The 19364-nt window shown below is 35.6% G+C and overlaps 2 protein-coding genes across 17 annotated transcripts in view; one reads left to right on the forward strand and one right to left on the reverse strand.

Annotated features, from left to right (window-relative positions):
* otx2a (orthodenticle homeobox 2a) overlaps positions 1-19364 on the forward strand; it is a 238850-nt gene that overhangs the window by 9035 nt on the left and 210451 nt on the right. The window lies entirely within an intron of this gene.
* Positions 1-19364, reverse strand: part of fam13a (family with sequence similarity 13 member A) — a 96748-nt gene that overhangs the window by 7411 nt on the left and 69973 nt on the right. For 8 of the 16 annotated variants that reach the window (XM_087237753.1, XM_087237745.1, XM_087237749.1 and 5 more), the window contains 5 exons: positions 18104-18143; positions 9129-9231; positions 4451-4516; positions 1591-1807; positions 1370-1511 (listed from right to left, as the gene is read on the reverse strand). In XM_087237753.1, the coding sequence (XP_087093879.1) occupies positions 1370-1511; positions 1591-1807; positions 4451-4516; positions 9129-9231; positions 18104-18143 (568 nt within the window). The remainder of the gene's footprint in view (positions 1-1369; positions 1512-1590; positions 1808-4450; positions 4517-9128; positions 9232-18103; positions 18144-19364) is intronic. The other 8 variants (XM_087237756.1, XM_087237751.1, XM_087237754.1 and 5 more) reach the window with 1 other exon arrangement.

Here is a 19364-nt window from a genome sequence, read left to right on the forward strand (position 1 = left end):
AGCAGAGTTGAAATCCTGTCAGCTATATGGTAATGAGCTATATGACGCGATTCGCCGGCAAGAAATCGGAATGTAGAAGTCCACCGCTTGAGAGGAGTCCAGAGAACACAGTCACTGTGAACTTTGGTTCCTGACCACAGTTGTTCCCAAGGATTTGATTATTGCAGTCGTCAGATTTCCAATTATTTGCAATGTTTTCTTACAGAAACATACATTTAAAAAAAAGTTACTAGCGAGTTACTGATATGCATTGATGTTATAAATATTTTTTTTTCTTTAAAGCAGGAATCTCATGCGACAATGCAAAATAGTATTGCTGCTTAAGTAGAGCAAAACCACATGCAACTTGATCTTCCATAGTTAAATGAATTTAATAATAAATGCGCAATGGCCCCTTTAAATACGAGATCAATGTAGCGAATTTTGACGCTCTCGCCGGCGGAGCTGAAGGCAGACAGCGTTGTCGCCAGGGCAGCCAGAGCGACCTTAGACGCTCTCACCGCCTATGTTGTGAACACACAGTAAGGAGTTTTTTCTACTGGCCCGAATGTGTGGATATTTCTTGGCCACATATTTTAAATATTGTGTCAAAAATAATGTCTGTGAATCTAGAAATTACATATTTAATTTTTTTTTTATAAATATAGAATGAGCAAAATTCAAAATGTTATGCAATCAGAAAAGAGCAGTATGGAAAATATGCAGGTATTTTAATGCAAAACAAAAGGTGGCTGACTTGCCAAACTTAGGGCAAACTGTGCAAAACATCACTTTTTTTTTTTTTTTTTTTCATATTGTAGATGTCTGCTTCAAGACAATAGAAACAGACATGCTCTATTAGTCTCTTCATTTGACCATGCTGTCAATCTTTTTGCTGTACAGGTTGTTACCAGGTTACGGTAAAAAAATAAAAGCTCACAACATCCAATCAGATACGAAAAATCGAAAAATAAAATGGTGTTTATGACTTTTTTGAGAAACAGTCGCAGGCAAATTAGACTTGTGGCAAGGCAGCACTGGTTCAATCGATGGGCTAGTTAGGATGGGCTAATTGCCCTGAGCGTCTCTTATGCTGGCCCTAGGTCTTTGGGCAGTCCTTATTGTTGAGCCCTGACCCCATTGATTTTTTTTATTTTCATGTATAGTCAGAAACACACTCATTTATAGAACAAGTAGTTTAACCGTTCACTGCTATTTGTTATTCCTAGTCATTTCCATAAAAGACATAAGAACATGAAATACTTCCTTCGGCATTGCAGAGTAAGGTGAATACTAAGAATGTTTTCTTAAGACTACTTCATTATAACGAATCGATTTATAAGTGTAAAGATCGTAGTTTAGTTGTCACAGTATAGATTTAGTTACTCACTCTGTATTTGCGTTCCTCCTCAAACTTTTCCTCATATCTCCGGATCTTTTTCTTGAGTACATGGATTCGCTTTGAAAGCTGGGCTGAGGTGAGTTCTTCCCGTTCATCTTCGCACGAGCCCAACGATGAACTTCTTCGCCTACTGCATGGGGAGCATGATTAATTATACTCTTTTAAAGTACATTGTATTTCATAGACCTCACGAGGGATTGTTGTTTTACCTGACAAAAGAGTGGGCGTTGGGTGGAGATGGAGGAACCTCTGTGTCATCGAGATACTGATGACCATCCCCATAACCGTAAAATCGTGGTGATACCATTGGGTCGCTGTCTTCCTCCAGGAGCTGGCGGATCAGTTTGCCACCAGCGTGAGGTGAAAGACGAGCTTCATCACGGTCCATACTCTCCCTTTGCCACGACGAGTAGGCAGGCACTGGTTCTGTCAACATGGAAAACATGCGTGTTAAAATATAGGGAAGTCACTCAGGGCATCCATCAGGTTGGTTTAGTCTTTGTTGATAAACATTGACTGCTTAATGTTTGAGTAAACATTACATTTAAGCTAGGTTGATAAGCTTTTAAACTTGTTGCTATATCGGGAATCCTGAGGTCAACTTGTACAGCCAAAACAACTACAAATATGTGTGCTCAGCAGATCTACACCATCACTTTCGTTAAAATAAAGCTCACCCAAGAAAGAAAATTCTGTCATTAATTACTATTTATTTGTTCCAAACATGTTTGAATTTATATTTTATGGTTAACATAAAACAAGGTATCTTGGAAACCATAGCCATTGACCTCCATTTGTTTTTCCTACTATGGATTAGAGCTGCACAATATATCGTTTTAGCATCGATATCGTAATGTGTCTGCAATAGTCATATTGAAGTATATGCAATTAGAATTGCACGGTTTATCGATACTAAGGTAGTATCGTGATACTGTGGCTCCAAAATACTGGCAGTGCCATTGTTTTTTGTAAACATTAGTATCGTCATTAACAGTTTGTCTACAGTACATAATGGTGCATGTGGAATAGTCACTGAAATGCTTATGTTTGTGCAACAAAAGACTATTTTAATTTCACAGTCTATAGAAACCCTTTTAAAGTTGCAAAACTGTGTTGAAATCATACCTTTTATAGTAGCCTATCGCACATTTTCGGACGCATCATTTTAAATCTGAATCAGTTCATTTTCTTCTCTGGTCAAAATGATTTAGTAGCTACAACAACCGCAACAATCTCTTTAAAAGAACGACTCACAATGTGAAATTTTGAATTACTTTGGATTCTAACAATAGATGAAAAACCCAAAATAGCAACAGGAAACAAATTTGACCACAATTTTTTTTTTGTAACAAACTTCATTTGGTATACTTTTGTATCTTTAGTTTAATGAATATTTTGTTGGCCAGTTATCTACAAAAAAAAAAACCTAAAATTAACTAATACATTTTAGGTAAAGTGTATTTTAATTCTAGTAGGCCTATTATAACATTTTTAAAATATAGTATATTTTGACAATTTTGGAGTTAGGATTATAGTTGATTAGCACATTATACTTGATGTTTGGAGTCATTGCAATTTCTGTACCTGAATACTGTTTGAGTCTCCAGAAAACACTGTTTATTTGAGTTTTTTTATTGCTCTGTTATAAAAAAGTATATATAAAAAAACTAATTACAAAAATAATGTATAATACACACATTACAAGCAAAATAATTAATAATTTGCTTGTCATTTTTGTAATTTGTTTATTTTTTATACATCATTTATACTCTTACAAAATCACCCCAATTAATCTAAATGATTGGTTTCTTTCCAAAAAGATCTGGTGAAGTTGTAGTCATATCGCAATATATATACATATTGCAATGTCAGATTGTTTCAACATTGTGCAGCCTTACTATGGATGTCAACGGCTAATTGTTTCCATTTTGCAAAATAGATTCTTTTGGGTTCAAGAAAAAAAAAAACTCATTAAGATTTGGAACAACCAGAGGATGAGTAAATGATGAATTTATTGGGTGACTCTCTTTTAATAAACAATACACATGTACTTTTTTAGTACAAGCGTACTTGACAAAATGTTCCAAAGAGCATTCATTATGCACTACATTTTCTTAATTTACCATAATGAGCACATAATTCCCGAATGCTTTGTTTATTTACTACGCAGATGCCATGACCGTAAAGTAAGGTCAGAATGGCAATTCAATCATGCAGCTGACCTGCGAAACTGGCGTGCTTAGAGGCTCACTCTCGATTTTATCTGTTATACAGTTGATATCAACATATTTATAGCGCTAAAGTGAATCTAAACCCCCCAGAGTGTTTGCATAAGGCAGAGCTCATTAGGACAAGTAATAAAACAATACGTGTTTGGAATGCACTAACTTTTTTATTGATGTACCATCTAAACTCGAAAACAACATATCATTATGGGATATGCCAACACACTGCTGGACTGCTTGGTAAACATTTGCTAAAGTGTTGTAATACATTTTCATTCATTTTATTGCTGGTGTTGCTGTGCACATTTAAAAAAACTATTTCATCATTATCAATGTTTAATTCTAGCAGTAACAATAGTGATGCATGCTATTGTTATTGCAAAGAACATTAACACATGCACATTCATAAACCAAAACAAACAGCTCAACATGCTGTGCATCAATCCGCTAGAGCCCAAATTCCTACAGGTTTTCTTTGGGCTTTTTTGAGTCCTGTCATGTGCTCGCTACAGCCATGCTTGAGGAGCTAATAGGTCAGGTGGAGCTCTCTCTCACTCATGGCAGTGCATTTGAAGCCATTTTGTTGAACCGGCATAATACAACCAAGCATGTGGTACAAGATGGCCTTTCGCTCAAAGACTCACAAAAATCTTAGTAGGCCATTGCGGGCATAAATAAAACCACACATCACAGCTCCTGTCCTTAAAGCAGCAGGTTGTTAGATGCTAGGTGGCTATGCATGCCAGTTTGGGGGTGTTTAATGGGTTTTTCCATGCAGCGTTTAAAGGTCACCCGTGAGAGATGGGCTCAAAATGTTAACAAAAGCAAATCTCAGCCCTCTTACCATCATTGCCAATTGACTTTAAAAGGTTTTTGAAATCAAGGAAAGAGGCGCTAAAGAAACACGAATCTGAAAGACAAAAGGAAAGAGAGGTAGTTGTAATGACAGCCCAAGGAAATGCTACTTTACTCAAGGCAGGCAGAAAAGCAGGGAGTGATATTTAAGACGGTGGCTGACAAACATATGGGCAAACCGCTGCTTCTTGGCACCGCAGTCGATCACCGCAATGTGTTTTGGCACCAGCGCCAGTGGGACAAAGGTCTGGCAGCTCAATGTTACATACTGTCCTGAACTCTTATTTGACCGCTCCCATGAGCAACAGCTTGTTTTTAGTGCCACTGTATTTTACAGTCGCGTGAGCTCCTTTACTGCAACCATGCGCTTTTAAAGACGTTAACAAAACATTTTTAGCTTGTTTAACTTGTTCAGCTGCAATTTTTCCACTTATCATAATAAGGATAATTGCTACGATATGTAAAATATAAATGAAATGCACAAAGTATTTGATTTAGTTTTTCTCTTCATAATACATTTGGTCTTAAAAAAAGATCTTTCTCTTCTTTGCCTGTGATTAAGTTGTTCCATTTAGCATAAGAAACATATTGCTAGCTAGATATCTGTATGAAAAAAATCTTGCTGAGAACATTTTTTAAGTTGATTCAAATGAATGTCAAAATGAGGCAAAAAGTGCCCAGGGGTAGCTTTAATAATGTGTCTGTGCTCTTTGGGTAGGGATTCATTAGAATAAGCAGCAAAAATCAGTCCAAGGCACTCCAAAAATGTGGAAAAATATTACAAAGCCTTTACTCATGGCTGTTCTGTAAAAGTGCGCCTACATGTTTCGGCAAACAACTGCCTTCATCAGGGTAACAGTGATCAGGTGCTTCTAAAACTTTTTTTTTTTTGTCATTTCAACTAGGGCTTAACGATATTGGAAAAATCTGATGTTGCGATGTTTTATTTTTCTGCGATTTCAAATATTGCAATATAAATGCCGTTTTCCAAGATGGATGAATAACACTATTTGATCATTTTTGGGGGAAGTCTTAACAGTATTCTGGTGCAGAAATTAAATAACCACAATAGAAAAAAGCTTTTCTTATTTTTTATCTTGTTTCCAGTCCAAATATCAAAAAAAAATTCTTAAAACAAATAAATACATTGTTTTGTTTTGACTCGTCAGAAGACAAGTAAAAGATTTTCCCTAAAACAAGGTAAATTATCTGCCAGTGGGGTAAGTGAAATAATCTGGGTTTCACTTGGAAATGTAGATATTTTGACTAGAAGCAAGACAAACATTTTAAGTAAGATTCTTTTTTTTGGATAAATCATAAATTTCGTACAAATACAGAGATTAAATACAAATCTGTAGCTTCTGCTCAACTATAATTCAGACTCAACATTGCATATCTTGAAAATTGCGGATGCACACATTGCACATTATCAATGCTAAATGATATAACTGATATAAACATGCATCAATCAAATTGACTAAAATATTAAGCTATAATTTGTATAACCTAAAATGTTTAGTTGAAACCGGATAAACGTATTAAAATAAGTTAAATTAACAAACAAATTTGTTTGTGATTAAACTTTTTACAGTGTTTTTGTAAAATGCACTTCTCAAATTATCACAACTACTGATTTGAAAAAAAATGTCTTGATTTTCAAAATGTTGTTGTTAATCGAACATTACCTCACTTTACTGCTATTATCTGTGGCATACATTTAGGTAATATGCACTACACTACCCAAAACTGATGTTTATTCATTTGAATGTGGCTTCATAATAAAACTTGCTCATTTTCATCATGTAATCAGTTATTAGATTGTTCCTCTTAGCATAACACACATCATTTCTAGGATCATGCACAATCTAATGATTTAAGATCTTTCCAAAATAACTATTCCATTGTTATTACTATGTTCTTAGCCTAAAGCATTAACTTAATTAGATACACAGCATAAAATTTGGAACAATCCACCCCAAATCTACTCCCTTTAATTGTAAATCATTTTCACAACAGAGACAGTGCCGTAATTGTTTTTGTTTTTAAATTAATTACACAAAGCATTTAGGTTTTAGTTAAAATTCCCTGAAAATAACCCTAAATTGTATCCATTTAAACATTTTTGTTTATCAAACAATACCTAACTTTATTGCTAAAATTTGTGGCACACAACTAGGTAATATGCACTACAGGACTATTACTGCCGCAAAAGTAATCTGTTTATTCATTTAAATGCGGCTTTCACAATAAAAACTGCTCATTTTCATCATGTTATCGGTTATTAGATTGTCCCTCTCAGCATAACACACATAAATTCTAGGATCATGCACAATCTAATGATCTCAGATCTTTTCGAAATAACTTTTTCATTGTTGTTATTATTATTATTATTATTATGTATTTAGCATAAACACATTAAATTACTAGGATACACAGCATTAAATTTGGAAAATTCACCCCAAATCTACTCACTTTAATTGTAAATCATTTTCACAACAGATACAGTGCCAAAACTCTTTTCTTTTTAATTATGGTAATTACACGAGGCATTTAAGTCTTAGTTAAAATTCACACTGAAAATAGCCTTTAATTATATCTAATTCACATTTGTCAAAGCCTTTAAAGGAACATGCAGAGACTTTTCGAGAACCTTTCTGCCCACATACAAGTCTCCAGGAGTGCGTATGATCTCATGTTTCACCCATAGGAATGTCTCTATGAAGACCTTAGAAAACCACAGGGCGATGGTTTGACCATCCCAGCTTAGCTGTCAAGCGAGATCTGCCATTATGTAAGCAGCTACTTGAAGCTCTCACTAGAGGGTGCCATAAAACAAGTACACCATACAGCATACAGATTCTGCCAAGACTCTGACAACAACATTAACCACTATATTAAAGTAAAGGGTAAGTGTGAATCAACATGGCAGGCCTGTCAGCGGGGCAGCTGCATATGCTACGTTCACTTCACTGCCTAGGGTGCATCTCAAACGAAGAAATCGAGCATACATACATCAAAACATTTCCAAGGTCATGGCAAAAAGGGGTGTGTTGGCGCATGTTTGTGCTAGTCTACAACTGGCACATGCTGCAGGAACAGCGGAGGAAACAGGAAGGTAGACTATTGTGACAAGTTTAAAGACTCAGACGTGACTTGCACATAGCAACAGCTCCAGAATTCTGGATTCAAACCTCCTAGTGTTTCACTGTTCAGTTGCTATGGCTATACTGTTGTCCACTTGTAGAGCCTAACGTCTGCTTGTTGCTAGGGTTGCTCTCTACCCAAAACAAATTAAAGCAACTAATGCTGAAAATTGTGAACTTATCTCCAATACAGATCAACCGTTTTACTGTGATGCAGCTCATTTAGATTTCAGAGATTGCTTCCATAGAACATGGCCTTATATAGTCAAATATTAACGTTGAAAACGATATAAATAAACAAAAGCGGTATATTTACATTCATTATTGTATATTATGAATAAAAAGTGCTGTTCTATTGTATTTAGATTTAATCTTAAATAATTTGCTTACTTTGAATAAAGTCAAAAGATAATGTAATCAGAATATAGCGTTTATTCACTGTGTATATATGGCACTATATAGCTAAATATGGCACTAAATAGCTTTTATAAATAAGCAACGTTTGAATATTGTAGATTCTTTTTATTTAATGATTAATTTATAAATATGGAATATAACTATATTTATTCACTCGCAACATTTAGTTTGCTTTATTCTTTTTTCTATGTTGAAGTTTTATTTTATTTGATTTTAACTTGTTTGTAAATTCATTTCGGCAGCAAGGGTTGTTGTGGAACAATACAACCTTGTTTGTACAAAATATTTTGTTAAACTTGGAAAACAAATCACTAATAAAATATAATAAAAACATTTAGTTTGCTGTTTGTTCAAACTACTAATTTAAATGAGCTGAAGCAACACAATTCCTGCGGTTTCTTTGGGACAACTTAACTGTTTTATGTTCAATCCGCTTAAAATTGTAAATAAACTAAGCTAACTTAATGTCCCAACACAAATCGATTTTGTGGAACCCCACATTTTTTACAGTTTAGCATTTCTTTAGTTTAAAAACATTATTTTATTATAATAATTGTATTATTTTATTAATTTATTTTATTTCAAATAATATAATGAATAAAAAGTGGTATATTCTATATTCATAACAGTAAAAACTATAGCATTCAACAGTCTTTTTAATGTTTACAAACAAAGAAATATTGGCAAAGAGGAAGTGTGGGAAGATGAAAAAAAAAAACTGCAACTGCAAGAACCGCAGATGAATCCAGAGCAACTCGATAAAATCCCAAAAGGCATGCAAGTCACAATTCTCAAAGGACATCGCAGGGCTTTGAAGAAGCTTCAAGCTGTAGCTCCAACCTCAATATTTACATCAACCACGAACGGAAAAAAAAATAATGCGTCAGTAGCACGCTGTTGCAATGCAAAATAAGCCTTAACACAACACCCAGGAGGAAAACAGGCTGCAGACTGCTTCTAATCTCGCTTAAGTGACTTAATAAGATCCACTGCATGAGGACACAATGTGGGCAGACTTGCAGCTGCCGCCCATGTGCAGACACACACGCACAAACACACATAGCAACAAAGTGAGAGACCAACAATAACAAAAAAAAAGCTACTGACCTGCCCAATTATTGTCGTCTGTCAGAGTAGACAGGTCCAACCGAGGGACATCGTCACACGGCTCTGCGCCACTAAGAGCCTCCTGGATCTTCATGGCAGGCGTCTAGCAGAGAAAAGAGCGAAGGATAAACACCTACTACACCAGTGTGGGGGCAGTGCGCTTCTTAAGTTGAGCAATACTCCTGCTTGCGCCTGCCCCCATCTATTACAGGCTGGGAGGAAGCAGGAGGCGGGATTGCAGGACAAGCCCCTGAATGCTGATTGGATCTCTGCGCTTCTCAGCCCCTCCCATGTTTTTTTTTAGAGTGGGTGTGGTTAATTTCATGTTTTTTTTTCTCTCCACCCCTCCTTTTCTGTCTGCGCAGCTGTGTGTCCCAGTATCAGAAAGAGAGAGAGAACATGCAGAGCACGCAGAGCACGCAGGCTGATTACAGGAAGACATGCTTTCCCAATATGTTCACTTCAGCATTCCTCAAAGCCTTCTTTCGGTTTCGATGATGAACAATCAGGCTGGAGGGCTTTGCGAGAGGTGCAGACAGATCTAATCTGGACAAACATGCAGTCGGTCACTCGCACAAACACACACTTCCGGCTTTGGGGCGTGGGACGGGGGCTATTTTTGGAGCAGAGAGGGGAATTGGCCTAACTACAAAGATTGAAAAAAAAAAATCTGATTTTTTTTAATTTATTGCCTGCCATTTGTTAAAATGTTGAAGTGAAATTAGCTTTGATGCCCTTTGTTTTTTTCAAGAAGACATTACAGATAATTTTGTATGTATAGTTTATATGAACTGGATCGTTTCAACTTTCAACATGGGATGTTACCGACTTTACTTGTTGTAGGTGGCTAAACATGCTGCAATTTAAGAAAAGACATGCAATTACAAAATAACCCCAGCAAATTAAGAAAAGATCTGTTTGACAGCACACGTTGCAAATCGTCACAACGCAAACAAATTAATAAAACACACTGCATTTTCTCACAACGCAAACAAATTAATAAAACACGCTGCATTTTCTCACAACGCAAACAAATTAATAAAACACGCTGCATTTTCTCACAACGCAAACAAAGGAATAAAACACGATACATTTTCTCACAACGCAAACAAATAAAATGCACTGCAGTTTCTAACAACCCAAACAAAGGAATAAAATGTGCTGCATTCTCACAACCCTAACAAATGAATGAAATGCACTGAATTTTCTCACAACGCAAACAAAGGAATAAAACGTGCTGCATTTTATCACAACGCAAACAAAGGAATAAAACGCACTGCAGTTTCTCACAACGCAAACAAATAAAACTCGCTGCAATTTCTAACAACGCAAACAAACAAAACACGCTGCATTTTCTCAAAACGCAAACAAGTAAAACGCACTGCAGTTTCTCACAACGCAAACAAAATGCACTGTAGTTTCTCACAATGCAAACAAAGGAATAAAACGTGCTACCTTCGCACAACCCAAACAAATGTTTGCATTGTGAGAAAATTCAGCGCATTTCATTCAAATGAATAAATCGTGCTGCTTTTTCTCACAATGCAAAGAAACGAATAAAACGCGCTGCATTTTCTCACAACACAAACAAATAAATGAAATGTGCTGCATTCTTTCACAATACAAACAAATGAATAAATTGTGCTGCATTTTTCCACAACGCAAACAAATCAATAAAACACGCTAAATTTTCACAACTCGAACATCATTATTTTAACATCCTGATTAGCCTAAATAACCTAAATATCCAGTCAGTCACGTTTTAGCGTTCCTTTGAAACATTTTGTTGTGTTCCGTTCTGTTTGCAAGTGTTGTGAGAAAATGCAGCGCGTTCAGTTGTTTTTGTGGTGGGAAAATGTAGCACGTTTTATCAATTTGTTTGCGTTGTGAGGATTTGCAACACGTGTGCTGTTAAATTGCTAATGTTTTATGTAGTTGCATGTGTTCTTATATTGCACCACGTTAAGCTCTCTCGGCCACCATACTGTTGTTTCATTTTGATGCTTAAGTCGCTCTTAAAAATGAATGAACAGCCTTGCTTAAAGAGATGGTCCATCCAAAAATCATTTTCTCACCCTTCACTACCTAACCTGTCAAAACCTGTTTGAGTTTATTTTTCCTATTGAACACAAAAGAATGAAATTTAAAAAAATACCCATTGATTTTCGTTGCAATTTTTTTCTACTAGTATAGAGGTCAATGGATGCAATAACTAGCTTGCACCAGAACAGAAGACAGAAACTCGTAAAGGTTAAAGAACCATTGACTTCCATAGTAGGAAAAACAAATACTATGAAAGTAGTCACAGTTTCGTTTTCAAACTGTTTGCTAGTTATTTTATTTTCAAGATTTGTGGTGAACTATCTGCTGCTGCTTTCAGTAGTATAGCAATAAATATCACATATAATGGTATTCAAACTCACATTGGTAGCATTGAACACTGAAGACAGCACATAATCAGTACCTGAGGGTATCATTGACATAGTAGAATGGGCTGTTGTTTTGCTAGAATGTTTTGGAAATAAAAACTATTACTGTTTCTATTATAGTTAAACAAACAACCCAGCTGACATTCTCATTTTAAAGCAAGCCAGCACAAGTGCACTTAAAGCTGAACATTTCAAGATATCCGATCGTTTTAAAAGCACACTGCAGTATCTATTTTTTGCCGAATTCTTTAGTGTACATGTCCCGCATTACTGTCAGTGTGATAAATGTCCCAGTTTACTAATATTACGCCACACATGGCTTACTCATGCTAAAGCAGCTCGATCTGTAACGCACTTGTGCCATTGCAGACGTGCTATTTATGGCGATCTGATTTTGATGATGTGAAACATAAGTGCATAAAATTGCAACACTGCTGATACTCCATCAGTCCAAACTTGGGGAAAGGACTTTGTGCTGTTTAGGGTTGTGCACAAGGCTGTGTAAAATGCCATCCTGCCAATGAGATGATGTTTATTACCAATAGGGAAGATAAGCAATGGAATGGGAAACAGACTGTCCAGACATCCTGTATGTGAGGACTTTGGCACTTCATTAATGTCTTCTGTAAGGGATTCAACACATAATGTCTCGCATTGCACAAATACACACTCATCAAAACTAAACATCAGTTCATGTGTAGGCTGGATGTTTTTTACAGCGCGCTTGTGAACCCGATGTATAGTTGAAGTCTTTTTTTAAATATTTCCCCAAATTATTTTCACAGAGCAAGGAACTTTTCACAGTATTTCCTATAATATTCTATAATTTTATTCTAGAGAAAGTCTTGTTTTTTTATTTAGGCTAGAATAAAATCTTTTTTTTTTAAACCATTTTAAGGTCAAAATAAGGCAATATTTTTAGCAGTTTTTTTTTTAGTTTGTCTGCAAAAGAAACCATCATTAAACTATAGCCTGCCTAATTTTTTAACTTGCCTAATTAACCTGGTTACGCCTTTAAATGTCACTTTAAGCTGAATACTAGTGTCTTAAAAAAAATATATTGTCAAACATTATTTACTGTCATCACAGCAAAGATTAAAAAAAGTTATTAAAATTAAAAATAAATGTTTAGAAATGTGTTAAACAGAAATTGGAAAAAAGGTTATTAGCCCTCTTGAGTACTTTTGTCTTTATATACAATGCCTACTTGCTTAAATTATGGCAAAAATACTTGAAAGGTGGAAGTCAGTTGACTTAGATCAACAGGCTTTTTAAAAGATTTGCAGCCTTCACATGATGTTTGTCCCAGAAAAACACCGGCTGAAATCTCTCCAATCATGGGCAATCAACAGTAAACAATTCATCAGATGATCTTCTCGTCATCAACTGTTTACGTGATTAAAGAGGTGACAGCTAACAAGATTATATGGCTGATGAGATTTGAGTTTTATTATGGATATAAATATTTCAATCTACGCATCTTATCATGCCCAGGGATGCCAAAACATCAGTAATCCGCTCTAGAAAATCAAACTAAAGGGCGCTGCAGGTACTTTAAAGAAGTATTTAGTTGAAAGCAAGTAAATTTTTGAGCACAGTATAGTTTTTCTTATGGAGTTATTTTTTGTATAGTTAATTTTTTCTTTCATTTTCATCAATTGGTGAAGTTTGTTCCTCGCCACTGGCTTGCTTGGTTTGGGACTTGTGGAGCTGGGCATTGATGGATTTGCTCATCAGTGTTTGGACTGTCCGCAGTGAAAATTAAACCACACTAAACTGAACTTCAACTCTGAAAATTACACTGAAAAAAATTATTCAAAGATGATTCCTTGAATTTACGAAAATATTTTAAATGGTTGTAAACAATTTGTTTGGGCTGGATTTAAACAAGCAAGTTAAGTTGAACATGACTAAATTTTCTTTGTTTGCTTAAATTCAACACAAATAAATTGTTTGCAACAATTTTTCAGTGTAAACTGACACTTTTAGTTCACTAAAACTTCTATGTCAAGCTGCTTTGACAATCGACATTGTAAAAGTGCTATAGAAATAACGATAAATTGAATTGAATGTAGTTCAGCTATAGCCTTCAAATTGTGTAATGCAAACAAAACTGACCTAATGTTCAAGTTCTTAGAAACTGATGTTGTGTTTCTGATACCAGGCCACAACAGTAACACTATATTCCCAGTCAGCCATGATTAATTTCTCAATTATCCGATAATGATTACAGAGGGTTACAGAGATCAAGTGAGTAGTATTCATCTGGGTCATGTGACCCCAAAATGACAGACCTCATAAGGCAAAGCTCTTAATGTGATTTCTAAACAGCGGTTAGAGTGCTGACACAACTGAAGTCTTCATTTGACTTGAATGTTAAGAAGTTAAACACTCATTTTCTCCAAAATTACTTATTATGTACTGTAGAAAACCTGAAATATAAGACTTTATTGCAAATAATGCTACATTCATTTACAATTAAAAGGGATAATCCATCTAAACATAAAGAATTCCTATGTACTCATCCTAAAATGATTACAAGCCTTTATGGTTTTCTTTCCTCAGTAGAACACAAAATAATATACCTAGAAGAAAGCTGATAACCATTGGACGTTCCATAGGAAAAACAAAAACTTTGAAAACGAAATTCAGAGCTGTGACTCCTTTCAAACCGTTTGCTAGTTATTTATTTTCAAGATCTGAGGTGAACTATCTGCTATAAATGTCACATATAATGGTATTCAAACTCACATTTTGCATTTGCGCATAAAAAATGTTTGATGGACATGGCAAGATGCGCATACATTTTGAAAATGTGCATTAAAAACGTGCATAACTGAGTAGGATCAACTTTTTATTCAATAAGGTGCGCATTAACTGCGAAGAAAACACTTTTACCAAACACATTTCAGTCTGCGCATTTAAGTCAGGTGATTTTTATTTTATTTATTTATTTTTAAGAGATCATGTAATGATCAAAATGTGTGTGTACTGATAAACCAGCAGGATGAGCCCATTGTAAAATATCTGAAATGTTGTTTTAGGTCATTTTAAAACGCCGTAACCATTTCAGTATTGGTGCTATCATATTATTAATGACCTCCAGAATCAAGAGCATCTGTGCTCCGCATCTTACGTCTTCAAACACCACTGCGCATTCACTGCGTGTCAGGATTGTCTTCTGAGATGCAAGTTGTTTATTAAATTAAGAAAAGATTAACGCAGCCTCTGCTAACACAGCAAATTCAGTTTTTACTGTTGATATTTGGCGCCAGTAAATCAGGAAGTGACAATTTTGTTCGCTTTGACTCATTGGATGGAAGCGCTGCTGTATTCGCACATCTTTTATGCAATGATCCAGTTTGCACATAAAATTAATTCGCATTTTTGGGATGGAAACATAACTAGTTTCATAGTAGTTTATGTTGTTGTTTTGTTGCGACATTGTGGAAATCGAAACAGTTTCTAAAATAGAAATTTTGCACATCGATGCCACTCTTGATGAGGACAAAGATTAGTTTTAACATGAAAAGGATACCGTTTATTGCGTGTCACGGCGTTGTGTGTAGTTAGAAAAAACATGGTGGGGAAAAAGTGACACAACTGGAGTCTTCATTTGACCTAAACATTAAGACGTTAAACACTCATTTTCTCCAAAAGTACTATTTACGTACTGTAGAAAACCTGAAAATCGCAGTCTTTATCACAAATAAAGCTACATTCATTTACAAATTAAAGGGATAGTATATCTAAAAATAAAAATTTACTATGTACTCATCCTAAAATGGTTCCAAACCTTTATGATTTCCCTTCTTCTGTTGAACACTCAAGAATATATTTAAAAGAAAGCTGAAAACCATTTACTTCCATAGTATGAAACTATAAAACAAATATGAAATTCAATGGTTAAAAGTTTCCAGCTTTCTTCAGAATATCTTCTTTACTATTCAACTTAAGAAAGAAACTGAAACAGGTTTGAAACAAATAAAGAATGAGTAAATTGACAAATTTACAATTGTGTGTCTCTTTAACACTCCGCTATCAAATCAAACCTATCATCTAGTCATTTTTTGATAAACTCTGTGGTTAACTGATAAAGCTCTGCATGTGAGCAAAGGATTGTGACTTTCAACACGTTCACTGAAATAAAAGTATTTAATCAGCTGCCAGCATCAGAGCAATAGGAAGCTCTTTTACCACAATGCATTGCATACGTGTCGCAGATGGGTACAACATGTTCTGTATGCACTGTTAGAGCGCATGAATGAGTGAGATCTCACGCATGACATGCAATGACACACGAATTTAACATGTATGAGTTTGCACAATGAGAGTGAATTTAGCAGGGGCTTAACAAAACTAATATACCTTGCTAAAGAAGAAGCAAAGCAGACTGTTTTCAAGAAAACCTTACAAAAAGCCTTGGAAGGAGAAAGGAAGTGGAATTGAAATATACCATACAAATAATTTAAGAGTGCATTTACACGACGATGTTCTAACATTCAAAAAGTTTCCATTTTCATAATATACTGTGTACAGATGGTAACGGTGTTAAAACCAAACCCTACTCGCATTAATAAATATATTAAGTCATTAATGCCAACAGATTAATATGCATTCACAGGGCTCGAAATTAACCTTTTTGCTTGGTAGCACCGGTGCTCCTAACTTTAAAAATGTAGGCGCATCAGCCAAAATTTAGTCGCACCCAACAATTATGAGCACCGTTACTACAGGTTTTATACAAACATATTTATTGTATTTGAAATCAACACTAATCAAACTAACAAGCAAAAAAAAAAAAATATATAAATATGCGTGCGTGACGAAAAATGTCGAAATCCCGTGATCACAAGAAAATAGATTTTTATAACATAACTGAGTGACCAAAGCATACACGGAGTGCTCACCGGCCCTGCACGCACTGCTTGAATGAATCTGTTAATGGTAAAACGTTAACTGTGCTGTTCTCACAAGTGCTGTCTGATATTGCACTGATGCTTTTGACACATATTGTACCTTATTATATGCATACGTCATGTTAATAGCCATACCGGTCTTTTCATGAGTAGCGATAATAATTTACTCAGTGCAAGCCCGTTTGCGATGGTGTACGTGATGTTAAATTTGACATATAGCTGTCACTTGCACGGCGGACAGCATCTGGCGATTATATGAAGGATTAAACAGAAGCTCTCGTGCTAGATGTGGCAAAGGGTTACCTGAAAACTCCATCCCACAGACTTTTTACAGCGGACTTGAAGCCAATGGAAGTCTTCTACTCTTGGAAAAGTGTAGATGGTGGATTAACATTTAGCACATGATCACTAGTAAGATGTGTCATTATGTGTAACTAGATGGTTTCTAAAACTAAATCTGTCCGCGTTATCTTCAATCTCATCTTTAGCTCTTTAGTTTTCCGCAGTAGTAGCTCTCTCTGTCATCCGAAGCCAGAAGGCGCTGAATGAGTGATTGACAGCTGATATTAACCAATCATTCGCGTTCAGTGCTAGAGCAGTGGGCCAATAAGAAGAGCGCGAAGCCGGGGCAAGCATTACGGACTTGGATTTGTTTACTGCAGCAAGTTGACATGACAACTGTTTTAAACCATTCCTGAGCACTGCGTTTCCCGTTCCAAGTGCAAACAAAGAGCTTAGATTTGCATTCTGCGTGAATGTCTCCCGAATCCGCGCATGTGCTGAACATTTTGCCGTAAAAACTGGTCGCACACAACATTTTTAAGCACTCGCAGAAATGCTCCCAAATATATTTTAAGGTAGCATAGATAAAATTTCGGGCGCATATGCGACCAAAATGGTCGCAATTTCGAGCCCTGATTCACATGACAATTTAATAGGGAATAATAATAGTATTGTTTAAAAAAAAAAAACTTGCACTCTGAATCACATTTTCAAAAGTTTGACTATATTTAGCCCTCCAAATGCCAAATAAATACAATAAAACTTTCTATTAAAAAAACTTGACTATCTAACAGTGTGCATTGTTGTTTAAATGTATCCTAAGTGTTCAAAAACTTTTTGGAGCCACTTTATATGAGTATTGAGTATTGATGTGCAACCAGTGATGTGCAACATCAGTCAGTGCTACAGCTTCATAAAGCGACATGCAGGTAGACGCAGCTAAAACAGAAGGCTTTTGGTCCGTTGGCGCATTGACATTAAATAGTGCCAGAGCCCAGATGGCATGACAGCAGGGGTAAGGCTAGGTGGTGGTCCAACAAATCCAGGATGTTCTCACAATCACACCAACAGACTGTTTGGATACATTTCAGAAACTCCTCTCTAATCCCTTTATCCACAGATCTGATAACGTAAATCAGTGGTGACGTCTATTTTAATGCCATTATAATGGATGATCAAATCACATTGTGAAAGATTTAATATGCTTAGCTATTTAGTGTCCTTCTTGCGGGCATCTTCTCATATTAAGTCAGTCACTGAAATATATTGTTCATTTACATTTTATCTTTTGAAATAAATTGACTTTAACAGTTTTTAAAAAATGAAAGGAATGAACTAAACTCACCTGAAAGTAAGTACAGCTTCTGTCCTTTACGTGGTTCCCTCTAAAAACAAAAGAATGTAACATTGATATTGTAAAAACAATTCACAAATGATCCACAGTAAAATCAAACTTTTGGTTTTTAGCTCAAACTTTTAAGTGTGAAATTGTTAGAAACAAAAATGCATAATTTGGAAAGCAATACTTCCAGAAATGAAGCAGGTTTGACGTTTACAATTCTACTGTTATTGATCTTGTAGGAAATCCAATAGTATTGCTTTAAAGGTGCAGGATGTAAGTTTGACACCGGGTAGTTGAACTAGGTATTGTACACATGGTTCAAAACATATGCAAGCGCAGGTTGCCAGATTGATGACACCAATAGCAGTGTGCCTGACTGTCGAGCCTAAAGGCTGATTTAAACTGTTCTAAATAAAACAACGGCACACGATTAGAAGGATATTTTCATATTAAAAGAAGTTTTAGTTCTAACCAACACCTGAAATTTTAGAAACGGCTTCTATTTCTTGCAGCTGAATATCAGAAATATCAGTGATCACCTCAGGTACATTTCATGTGCCTAATTTAGTGTTAAATGCTAATACTGGGAGTTTGAATGCCATTTTACATGACATTTATTGGCTTACTACTGAAAGCAGCAGCAGATAGTTCACCTCAGATCTTGATGGAACTTTAGAACTGTGACTCAGTGCATGATTCAGCTTGTACAATTAATAATGGTAAAGAGGTTTAATATGTATTAAAATGATTTTAAACCTTACTATTTCGTTGGAGGGCAGTTAGTGCACTATTCTGTGCTTCTGAATGGCTGTATTTAAATTTCTGCAGTGTTTCGTCTAGTGCAAACAGATAAATGACGTATCATTGCAAATCTTGCTACAATGTTCACCTTATGTTTACATTCATAATATTTATATTTTTTGCTAATTAATAACCACCTCATGTGGAACTGAAATCTGGGTCTCATTTCGGAGGCTGCTACTGTCCCCGGGAGGTCGCATTTCAGTCGTGGACACATACTTCGAGAGCCTTTTTGGCTGAATGAATGAAATATGCTGTTTTCTACCAAGGCAACTCAGGGTGCTGAAATATAATCGGGTAAACTGTCATTGGGCGGGTTAAATTACCAAGACATTTTGGCACGTAACGCACATTTTAAAAGCAGAATATCTGACTTCAGCATTGTTTTTCAGATAAACAAGAATGTTCACTTAGCACTTCTGAAATATCTGCAAACATTTTATGGTATTATTATGCTTTAGAA

The sequence above is a fragment of the Danio rerio genome, chromosome 1, assembly GCF_052040795.2.
Source record: "Danio rerio strain M-AB ecotype USA chromosome 1, GRCz13ab, whole genome shotgun sequence".
Lineage (NCBI taxonomy): Eukaryota > Metazoa > Chordata > Actinopteri > Cypriniformes > Danionidae > Danio > Danio rerio.